The sequence below is a fragment of the Magnolia sinica genome, chromosome 16, assembly GCF_029962835.1.
Source record: "Magnolia sinica isolate HGM2019 chromosome 16, MsV1, whole genome shotgun sequence".
Lineage (NCBI taxonomy): Eukaryota > Viridiplantae > Streptophyta > Magnoliopsida > Magnoliales > Magnoliaceae > Magnolia > Magnolia sinica.
The window spans coordinates 31,887,823-31,900,149 of NC_080588.1; the positions used below are offsets into that span (position 1 = coordinate 31,887,823).

The following is a 12,327-nucleotide window of genomic DNA, read 5'->3' on the forward strand; positions in this document are numbered from 1 at the left end:
CATAGCCACCATTTTATAGCTACGCTAAGCTTCCGCAGATAGCATGGTATCCTATTCCACGTAATTTCAATATGTAGAGTCCGTTTCAAGGGTAGCTTAGGTTTGTTCGTCCCCTACCAAGATTCAGACGATAGCTCTCCACACTCCTCATCTAAGATATATCTTAGAGAGACGCTCTACGTTTGGAGATCAGTGGTATCAACAATCAACGATGATTATCTACTTTAAGCATGATTATAAAGTAGATTTTCACCCTTTTTGAGAAATATGGGTTGATATAGACAAAGTCCTGTTAAATTATGAAATTAAATTTTGAAGAAACCCTTATTTCCAAAGTGTTTGTTGCTAAAACCCAAACTCTAAGGCCAACCTTGGCCCAACCCATTACTAACCCTAGTATAACAGTTCCTGCTAATATGGGTTAAGCTCCTTTCATCAATTATAGCTCTTTCCAACCTCATTGCGGTTTTGCCTTATGCAATATGTTGCAATTCAATTCAATGATTGAAACTTAGGTGCTCCAGCTATCTTCATGAACCGTAGAGGTATCAAAATCCTCGTAATTGGATTATATACCGTCCACTATCTTAAATATGTAACATCTCATAAACTCAACCATGTTTTTGGGCCTTTTCTTCCTTGTGGATATTTGTCTGTCACAAATGTTATATCATGGAAATAAACTCAATCCATTTTTTTGAGTTCTTCATACATAGGTATCTTATGTATCTTCTATGAAGCCTTCATAACTAGTGTGGAAACTACTCGACTCAAACTATAAAGTGCTATTAGTAGTTCATTTGTCTAGAAAATGCTTAATTGTTTTCATGGAACATAATAGCTTTCACCACATCTAAGAATAAGGGATGATAGTGGGCAACCTGACCCGGCTTTAGGTTGAGCTTGGGCCTCATATGCATGCTGGGGCAATCATTTTTTGGGACGGGCTTGGGCTTAAGATAGTTTAGCCCAACTAAGACCAGCCCAGCCTGATCGGACTTGAATTTAATTTACGTGCGTTATACCCCATGAGCATGTCATTCCAATCCCTTGTTTGGCAATCCATCCATCTTGAATGTCAATTGTTGGTTTCGTTCCTCTAAAATGATTATTTCTATGTGCATGTGTAGCCGACTTGTCGATGGATATATATATATATTAAGAACATTTAAGTGGGAAATAGGGATTTTATCAATTTCTAAGCCGGACCAAATCGGGTCAGGTCAAGGCTAGGCAAAACTAATTTTTTCAGGTTCAACCTTGGACCTACTGTGCTAGGAACATGCTGGTCACAGGCCTTGGCTCTCAAGAGTGGGGCTGCGGTCGGGCCTAACCTGAACCGCCCAATCCTGGCCCATTGCCACTCCTTTCTAAGAATATGATATCTCCTCTCTATCATGCCATTTTGTTGCAGTGTGAATGCCATATAGTGAAATTGCAGTCCAGCTGCTATGACAGGAGCCGGAAGCTATGGCTAAGTCTTGGAGGAGGTGTGAATAGGACCGTTTTAAATTTCTAATATAAGGCTTAATAAACCACTAACGCAAATTCTGAGATGTGTATGACTAATAGACTAATCAAGATATAACGATATGAATAAGTCTATAGAATGAGACAATAGAATCCATGTAAGCAATGATACAAACATGTAAACTGCATTTTAACAAGGCATTCATAAAGATTCAACATGAGCATAAGCATATACAATCACATTCAATACATTGCACACGATTTATGGTGATTCAGCTACTTGCCTACTCCACTCTCGACTGTCGCATTCAAACTCAAGTGTACCAGATTTCACCATCACATACGGTTTTAAACAGGTTCACCATTAACCTTGACATCCTACACAAGAATCTACACACATGCACACTCGTCAGTTGCCTGCACAAGGTCTTACCGAGTTTGGATCTCAAACTCCTCACCAGTCCTACACAAGAACTAGCAATGAATACTCCCGCTGGAGGCTCCTACGAAGACTTAATAGTACGAGTTTGGATCTCTAACTCTAAACCCAAATCTCCGTAAGAAAAGAGTTAATACATGGACTCCACACTAAGAAATACCTAGTTGAATGAGCAGGCCTTGCGTAACAAGAAAGCTTTGCTAAAGTGGGAAGGCCGCTTTTTTAGTAGGAGGCCATAGGTTATACGCTAGTCCGGTTTGATCTGGCTTTTGAAACATTGCACAGACATTTAAGGAGATCAGCATTGGTGATCTGGTTGGTCATCACAGGGATGTGCTAAGGCCAAAATTCATTGTGATTGGGCAACTACAATCCAATTAGTCAGTTTCGACTGTTGATTATGGGTTCTAGCTCACCTCGAGTTGACAGTCCTTGTTTTCAGGTGAAGGATTGTATCTTGGGCAATTACAATCCAATTAGTCAGTTTCGACTGTTGATTATGGGTTCTAGCTCACCTCGAGTTGACAGTCCTTGTTTTCAGGTGAAGGATTGTATCTTGCGTTTGCGATGGATATCAACAGTCTGGACTACCATACCAATGCCAGTGTTAGCATTCCTCCATTTGAAAGCATGCTAATGACACAACTAAAAAATTGGAAAGATTCATGCAATGTAACTACAAAAATGTCCATGCATATACATTCATCCTTACGACAGACAAGAACAGGAAACAACCATTTATAACAGTCTTTAACTTTGTGTGAATAATTTTATTCTGTATTTGAAACAAAATACATGAATACTGGATATAATATGCATGATTGTAAATATTGAACAGTGCGAGAGAAGATGAAAAAAAAAAAACATGAATACACAAAATATACCACCCCCAAATTCAAGAAGGCCTCCTGTTTTTGTTTTTCTTTTCTTTTCTTATTCTTTTCCACTGCCAAGCTTCCTCAAGCACACTGCAGACACAAAAGATGGTGAAAACATGTTGCTGTGAAAATTAATGTAAACCAATGGTTTTATGTAAAACCTCGTTGTTTGACAAAATTATGAACCAACTGCCCACTCTCACCATGCAACAAGCCTGAATTCAAGACCAAGAAACATCTCATTCCTGAGTTTTCCTCAATTACAGCTTGTCAGGATTGTGGTCCTAAATGCACTTTTATGATAAAGAAAATAGTGTACACATGGCAACACGAGAATGTGTTCCCAAGTTTCACGTGCAGGAACCAAATTCTCAAATGTACATAGGAATCAAATAGATGGGAACCCACTCTTAGGTAGGGTGCAGATAATTCCGGCCCAAAAGCAAGAGACTCAGAGTTTTATACACACTCCTGTATCCCAGTGCAAACAAAGGAATCTCTCCTATGACAATGTCCAATGGCACATTCTTTCATGGACAAAAGTGTTTGTGCATGTGCGCACTCTGCCACATGATGTAACCATGATCCGAACCATTCATATGCAGGATCCACCACAAATTGCTCCATCAATTGTTCATGGGTCAAAATTTGCACCAATCATCAATTGACCTGCAAATTTATGGATAATAAATAGGAGCAAGCAGTGATGCACATACAATGGCAAAAGAAAGTCTTCCAATAGCATGGTCAAGCTTACTTGACAAGAGAAACTTTAGGACCATCACCAATCCAAGGTGGGGCCCATCAGATGAACAGCTTGAATCACAGCCTCAATGGGGAAGGGCTGATCATGGAGTTTCAACAGAAGGTTCCTTAAGAAGCTCCTGACACTAACATTTCCCACACAAGTTATCCATTATAATGGGAATGCAATTAAACTATACAAATATAACATGTATAATCCCTAAAAAGAAAAAGAAACATAAAGGTTTGGTTGAATATGTTGAATATGCATCCAATGTGCGTCCAATATGTGTCAACCATAAAAACGTTCATAAGAAGTAGAGTATCCTTTCTTACATAGCAAGCCTGGATGGATAAATGCACATAGGCACATGCAAAACTGTAACGAAAAGAGGTAAGCATATTTTGCATATTTTCGGTATAATGGTGCTGAGCATTTTGGAGATTGGAGTTTAAAATTTTGTTAGAAAACCCAAAACACCCATACATTCGGCTCTGGAGATCATGAAACCAAATTGAGTACTCAAAGATTCAATAAGACCTTGGAACTTAAAAAATATCAGATGGTATCATAGGCTTTATGAACTCAGAGATAAAAATGAAAATAACTAAATTAAAAAAAAAAAAAAAAAACACCTCATGGAGAACCAAGTAGAGAACATACCGTAAAGAGTATGAGTGTCGGAGGGGAACTGTCACAAATCAACTCCCTCATCAAGACCAGTTGAGCCAATCATCACATTTGAATCAATCTGCTTGTCAAACTTCTTTTTCCTCCGGGCTTCAAACTCTTGGAATCCATCCATCTACACAACAAATGAGTAAAACATGTAGAAGTATGAAGAAATATATAACATTGATAAAGAAAACCAATGATTTGACAAACATTCCAAACACTCCAGAGTACAATTCCAACACTGACAAATGCATGAAACCCAACATCCTGATATGTCTGTACCAGCCCATAAAAGATATGTCTGTGCCAACATGCTACAAAATAATTCTTAGATATGTTACTGTAAAATACCAGAACGTAAAAAGCATATGATTATATGTAAATTATATTTATATATAAGGTGTAAATTTTATTTATATATATATATATATATATATATATATTATGTGCTTCACAGGTGTGCAACACCATTTTTTCTGAGAAGAGAGTCTAATTGTTGCATAGAATTCACAAGGGCGGGATGATTAGTTACCTGTTGGAACTGATCCATTGAAATGGGATTGCCATGAAGAGAGACATTCTGCAGGGCTTTGCAGTCTCTCAGTAAATTATGAGGAATCTGTCCAACAAAATTGCACAATTACATAGATGATTTCTTATGTCAGGAATGAATGTCAAGATTTCAAAACTATAAATGCATTAGTAATATTATGCTAACCAAAACTACATTATATGTTAGCAAAACAAAAATTTTCCTTCCCCAACTTGTTGATTGTAATCAACCTATGTAATAGACTATTAGACAGCGCTTGATTGTAATCAACCAATGTAATAGACTATTACGATGTGCCTGTGGGAGTTCTTTATGCTCTCATTGCTGGTCCCCAGCCCGGAAAAGGAGGGTTGTGTCAGGATGGCAGCTAGCATCAAACTTATGCCATAACTGCCAAAATGAATAACTCCATGGCTCAGTTTCTTTTCTTTCTGCTTTCTTTCCTTCTGTTTTACTTCTTTTCTCTGAGTTTCTTCTCTTTTTTGGGTTTTTAATATAATTCATCTTTAAAAAAATAAAATAAAATAAAATAAAATAAAATAAAATAAAAAATCATTTGAGGGTGCTTGGAGGCTGATTTATAGACTAATGGAACTTTTTTGATTTTTTTTAAAATATATTTTTTATTAAAAATATATTTTTAAATTAAAATATCGATACACACACACACACACACACACACACACACACACATTGACCAAATGTTATTGATGCCTTATATTTATGTATTTATGTGTATGCCAATCTCAACATTAGCCATGCTCATTTATTTACTTTCAAACATAAATTATTATTTTTAATTGTAAAAGTATTCAAAAAATTTAAAAAAAAATAAATACACTATACATTGGAAGACAGATGTGGCTTTTAAATGTATTGGTTGTATTTTCATACATGTCTTCTATGATTTATAAATTATATAAACTGGTTTTGAATATAGTTGCATCACTTCTGTCAGGAAACACATAGCTTAGGACCCTATACAAAGAAAACTTATTATATGTCCTTTTTTGTGATCTTTTGAGTTCAAAGTGTGTAACAAGGTCTTTTTTTAATGTCACCTGGAGTTTCATTGTAAATTTTGAGCAATTCTCCAATGTTTCCCAAAAACAACAATACATTAAGACATACATGAGACATTTCCAATGCGATACCCAATATGTTTCAGTATCCCAAGGGTGGTGCGATACATGCGTCTATAATGATACTAAAAACACTTATGGGGCCCATGTGGTGAGGGGGGTGGTGGACAGGTATCATGTTAGTCATCCAACAAAAATGAGCATTGATGAACAATGTACTTTTCAACTTTTTCTCAAGAAAAGGAATAGATAGAAAAGCAACTTTCTTTATTTCCAAATGCCCAGCTTTCTTTACTAATTGATGGAATAACAACACGACAAGAACAATGCTAAGTTATATTGGATGATTTTTAAAACCATGCCACATCATAACAGAATTTTAGGGTTTTGTATAAATTGCACAGCGCTTAGGCAACATGGTTGTGTATACACCCTATTTAATAGTTTTTTGGACCTCTCTTTGGACTCTTTTTCTTAGCTTTCCATGATTAGTTTGTAATCTTCTTTTATTACAAGTGAATTTGAATTAAATTTGGCAACAAACATAGGCCAAAAGGATTGTAGGATGGGCTTTATTCTAAAAGCTTGTTTCAGATTGTATCAAGGTTCATATGGGACATAAAGGCCATACATATAGACCATGGCTTGAAATTGTTATCTAAATTGAAGTTCCCTTCAGTTAATGCTTTTAGAAGAATAATTATTCACCTTTTGTTCTAGTTTTGTAACTTGAGAGAGAGAGAGAGAGAGAGAGAGAGAGAGAGAGAGAGAGTGCAAGTGTATACACTTCTGTTTTATACATTCAAAAATGGGATATTATTATTTGGGTGCGGTGTGACAAATATCATAAAGATTTTGAAAATACCGCGACACTATTTAAATGATATTATCGCAAGATTTTCAAAATCTCAGTAGATTTTAAAGTATCACGTTTTAATCACGATCTTATCCTAATATTATTGTTGTATTAACTTGAAAATTAGTAAAAAACTTAAAATTTTGTTCATAAATATTTATCCTAGTTTTAAATTTATTTATAATTTATATCAGATGAGTAGGGCTGTCAATGGGCCGGGCTAGCCCATTGGGGTTGGCCCACTTCGCGCTGGATTTGGGCTGACATGCTTGCACCAAGGGCCCAACTCAGGCCTAAAACTGAAGCCCATTTATTAATCAAGTCGAGCTTGAGCTATGTATAAACGCCCATTAGCCTAGCCTAAGTTCAGCTCGGCCCGTTTATGGTTTTCAAGGGTATATTGAAAAGTTCCACCGATCTTTTTTTCAATGTATTTTTTTAATATTTAATAGACAATTTAAATTAAACAACTTATTATTGGGAAATTCTCCAGTGCTCCTAGTGTTCACAGTATCAGTATCGTTAGATATATCGATAACCAGGCATATAAAAACACACATCGATAACGCTAATAGTCAGAAAAATAAGCCTATCTGAGAGAAACATTGGAAAAAATGTGAAATTTTTCATTGAAACTTCTGGAGATGTTAAAAGACATGTTTACACATGTAGAAATCAAAATTTGTACAAAACAACTACACATGATAAGTTTCCATTTTATAGGGGCAACCATGTGTTGTAAATATACACACACACACACACACACACACACACACACACACACACACACACACACACACACACACACACCACCATAAATTGTAGCTAATCAATAGATTGGCCAATACAAATTAATATATAAAATTTCCTCATTACATAACAATGAAGAACGTTCACTTCCTAATATAAAAATGGAAAATTTAGGATTTTACCAATTTCCTCATTTTTCACTTAAATGCAATGTTTGAAATATCGGTATTGCGCTATGTATCGCACCCTTGGGATACAGATATGTATCCGCTATCACACGGGATACATTGTTTGTATCAAATAATTTATCGCACTTTTTGGGAAACATTGCGAAACATTGGGAAATTTGTTGAATTTTTCAATAAAACTTAAGGGATTGTTAAAAAAGAGCTTAATAAATACTTTTAAATCATAACATCTAAAAAAAGTGCACATAATAGGTTTCCTTCATAAAGGGACCTAAGCTGTGTTGACTAACTAAACTAATGCAATTATATTCAAATTGAATGCATAATATTTATAAATGTATCAAGACATGTATGAAAAAAAAAACAAAAAAACAAAAAAAAAAGAAGAAGAAGAAGAAGAAGAAGAAATTGTAATATATATCCATCAATAATGTGACTGGATTGATAAACTTCCCACGTCTCCCCATGTAAAGGAATGTGAATGCAAGTAGCAACTCGCTACTGAATGGTGCTTTGTAGGCTCCACCATGATGTATGTGTTTTATCCACACTGTCCATCCATTTTGCCAACTCATTTTAGGGAACAAGCCCAAAATGAGGTAGATCTAAATCTAAGGTGGACCACACCACATAAAAAGTTTGGTGATTTAACGATCACCATTAAAAACTTTTTAGGGGCCACAAAACGTTTAAATGAAGTTGATATTCATGTTTTCACTTCATCCAAGCCTTTGTGACCTTATCAACAGGTTGGATGGCAAATACACATTATAGTGGGCCCTAGGAAGTTTTTAATGGTGGGCATTCAATCACAATAGTTTTCATTGTGTGGTCCACTTGAGATTTGGATTTGCCTCATTTTTCGGATCATGCACTAAAATAATCTGAAAAAATTAATTAATGGCATGGATATAACACATACATCATGGTGTGGCCAACAAAGCACTGTCCAACCACCTCGCTATAGGCAGTGTCGATAGGGTCCCGCGGATTCAGGGAGTTTTTGTATTGGGATGATGGGCAGATCCCACTGTAATGTTTGTGAGAAATCCACCCCGTTCATCCATTTTGAGAGCTCATTTTAGGACATGCGACCAAAAATGAAGTGGATCCAAAACTCGAGCGATCCGCACGAGAGGAAACAGTGGGGATTCAGTGACCACCTTTGAAACATTCATGTGGCCCTAAAAGTTTTGTATCATGCTAAATTTTTTTGTACTTTCACTTCGTCCTAGTGGGAATGACCTTATAAACGATTTAGATGGCATATAAACATCAAAGTGGAGTCCAGGAAGGATTTAATAGTAAGAAATCATTTCCCCAATTTTCCCTCTCATGCAGTCCACTTGTGTTTTGGATCTACCTCAATTTTGGTCGCATGTCCTAAAATGAGCTCTCAAAACGGATGAACGGAGTGGATTTCTCACAAACATCACAATGGGCCCCACCTAGCATCCTAGCGCAAGAACTTCCTGCCAAAGGCTTTCGCAAGAAATCCCCATCCCAATCCACGTACACCCTGGTTAGGGTGCTACCTAATCCATGCGGGATGGAATAGCGTTGTGGGTGAGACCCTGATTGTGGGCCTCACCACAATGTATGTGTTGTATCCACACCATTCATCCAGGTCTTTGTGACCTTACCAACAGGTTGGATGGCAAATAAACATTCTGGTAGACCCCATGAAGTTTTATTGATGGGGATTCAATCATTACTGTTTCCTGTGTTATGATCCACATACAATTTGGATCCGCTTCATTTTTAGGATCATGCCCTAAAATTATCGTTCAAAATGGATGGACAGTGTGGATGTAAGGCACATACATCACAGTGGGCTCCACATGGAACCACCAGGGATCCACCCAATCCGCGCGAAACTAGTGATCCAGGCATCCACCCAAACTGCACAGATGGAGCAACAATGTGGGTGGGACCCTAACTGTGGGCCCCACCATGATGTATGTGTTGTATCCACATCGTTCATCCATTTGGAGAGATTATTTTAGGGCATGAGCCAAAGAATGAGGTTCCTAGTATCGGGAATATTATCAATGGTATCACTGATACTAGGAAACTTTTATGAGGGATTCTTCTCAAAGTATCACTAATATCAATAATATCGCCAAGTATAGCCAATATAATAAAAAAAAATAGTGACAATATTTGAAAATTTTTATGCTTCCAGTTGTTTCAATATCGCTAACATGGTGATACCAATAATATCGATGAGACTATCAATAATATTGCCGAAATTTGGAATGTTGAGTGCTCCTAATTGCATTGGTTTACTTGAACAGTCCAATTAATTAATCATAATTGTACATTAAGTTCATGATACATTTCATGGGCTAGCATGGAGAAATCGCACTGATTGGATGATCTAATATGTCCTTCATTTGGTGTTTTTACTATAGCCATCCTTTTCCAATGCATGGATGGGATGGTTAGGCTACCTGGCAAAAGTGATTCTTTTGAATGATAAGCAATCCATGAAGGGTCCTAATAAATAGATGGATTAAATTCTTGATTGGGTTCATTTTTTTGTAAATGGTCTAGACTGTCCACATTAAATGCATTGATCAAATGGATAGCATTTCTCAAATCAGCATGATATTTGCATGCTAGCCCATCAAATGAGCTCCAATTCCAATGAATAGTCTAGATCAATGGATTGGATTGCCTACATGTCCCAAAGCAACTAGGAACACTATAACTTATAATGCTCTGAGAGCATTGGAGCATTTCCCCTTCTTAATAGCAATTATCATTTTCCTCTATGACTATTCCAATTCTAAGGGCTACGACAAAACTCGGGTTGGACCAGTTATTAACTTACAGGGTTGGGCTCAGGCCTATCCATTTTGGCCCGTCACAGGCTTGTTCTTCAGCCCTATGCGAGACCGGCTTGGACTAACCTTGGCCCCGATTCGAACCTGGACCATTGACAGCCCTACAAATGAGAACTCCGCAGATAGTACTATCATGGTTGACCATCATAGTAGTACTATGATGGGTGACCTCTTGTGTTGCACCCTTCGGTCCCTTCTGTTGACCACAATTAATTAGGACGAGGCTTAGATAATGATAATGATGATGAATTAACAATAAATATTTCTATTTTTGATGAGATTTTTCCAATAATATCCCAAGAAAAACCTCATGACTTGAAAATCTCTTGAGAAATTTCCAGGCGGAGAAATTGCTGAGAACACAACTTGTCACTATGTTTGGGTGAGAGTATATTATTTGGGTGCTCCTCTGCCGTACCTTTTGTTTTTAGGATTTATATAATAAACATATTATGGTCATATTATGGGTCTCTCTCTCTCTCTCTCTCTCTCTCTCTCTCTCTCTCTCTCTCTCATAGGCAAAGAATTGACGATTCTCAGACAAGAAATACTATGGCCACCCCTAGGGGCTAGAGATGATGACTTTGAGCCGCCACTTAGTGCTAGGCAATGTTCGAAATATTGGTATCACGCAATGTATTACAACCTTGGGATACAAATACGTATCGGTTATTGCACGGGATTATATCGTTTGTATCTCGTAATTTATCGCATTTTTTGGGAAACATTGTGAAAATGACTGAATTTTTCAATAAAGCTTCAGGGATTATTAAAAATTACCTTAATACACATTTCTAAATTAAAAAAATTTCAAAAAAGAAGTGCACATAATAGGTTTCATTTGTATAGGGTCCTAAGCTATACGTTATCTGATTAAACTAATACAACTATATTCAAATATGATGCATAATATTTATAAATGTGTGTAATATGTATCCATGCTGTCCATCTATTTTTCCAAATCATTTTAGGGCATTATCTCAAAAATGAAGCAGATCCAATTATCAGGTGGACCACACCATAAGAAACAGTGGTGATTGACTGTCCTACCATTAAAAACTTCTTCAGGCGCACCTTAATGTTTCCGTAGTGTTTATTTACCATTCAATTTCTTGATTAGGTCACATGAGCCTAGATGAAGGGAAAAAATTATCAGCTTGATCCAAAACTTTTGTACCCCATTAACGGTCAATAACCACTTATTCTTATAGTCCACCTAATAATTAAATCTACTTCATTTTTGGAATAATGCCCTAAAACGATATGGAAAAATGGATGGACAGCATGGATACATAATACATACATCAAGGTGGGCCCCACAGTAACCACATAGTAAGGGCCGCACCGCACTGTCTTGGGTGAGGTCGGGGTCTCACGGACATGGATTTCCTGCTAAAGCCACTCACATTAAGTTCCTAGGGATGTTAGGTGGGGCCCACCGTTATGTATGTGAGAAATCCACTCCGTCCATCCGTTTTTCCTGATATTTTAGGATATGAGGTCAAAAATCAGGTGGATCCAAAACTCAAGGCAGCCATACGAGAGGAAATAGTGGGGATTAAGTGACCACTATTGAAACATTTGTATGGCCACAAAAATTTTGTATCAGGCTAAGCTTTTTGTGTCTTCACTTCATCCCAGTAGGAATGACCTTATAAGTAGTTTGGATGATATCAAGGTGGAGCCCAGGAAGGTTTCAACGGTAGGCAAATCTTTCCCTAGTTTTCCCTCTCATATGGATGCCTTGAGTTTTGGATCCACTTTATTTTTTACCTCATTTCCTAAAATGATCTGGAAAACGGATGGACGGAGTGAATTTCTCACAAACATCATGGTGGGCCC

General features: G+C 37.0%; 1 protein-coding gene across 2 annotated transcripts in view; it reads right to left on the reverse strand.

Moving 5' to 3' along the window:
• Positions 1 to 2,630: 2,630 nt before the first annotated feature.
• The window catches only part of LOC131228600 (plant intracellular Ras-group-related LRR protein 7), a 73,475-nt gene continuing 63,778 nt past the window's right edge, over positions 2,631 to 12,327 (reverse strand). Inside the window, exons 8-11 of one of the 2 annotated variants that reach the window (XR_009163017.1) lie at positions 4,740 to 4,826; positions 4,196 to 4,337; positions 3,545 to 3,677; positions 2,631 to 2,877 (exon numbers count right to left, since the gene is read on the reverse strand). Coding sequence is in view for 1 of the 2 variants with exons in the window: in XM_058224366.1 (XP_058080349.1) it covers positions 4,227 to 4,337; positions 4,740 to 4,826 (198 nt within the window). In the remaining variant the exon portion in view is untranslated. The remainder of the gene's footprint in view (positions 2,878 to 3,544; positions 3,678 to 4,195; positions 4,338 to 4,739; positions 4,827 to 12,327) is intronic. The other variant, XM_058224366.1, reaches the window with a different exon arrangement.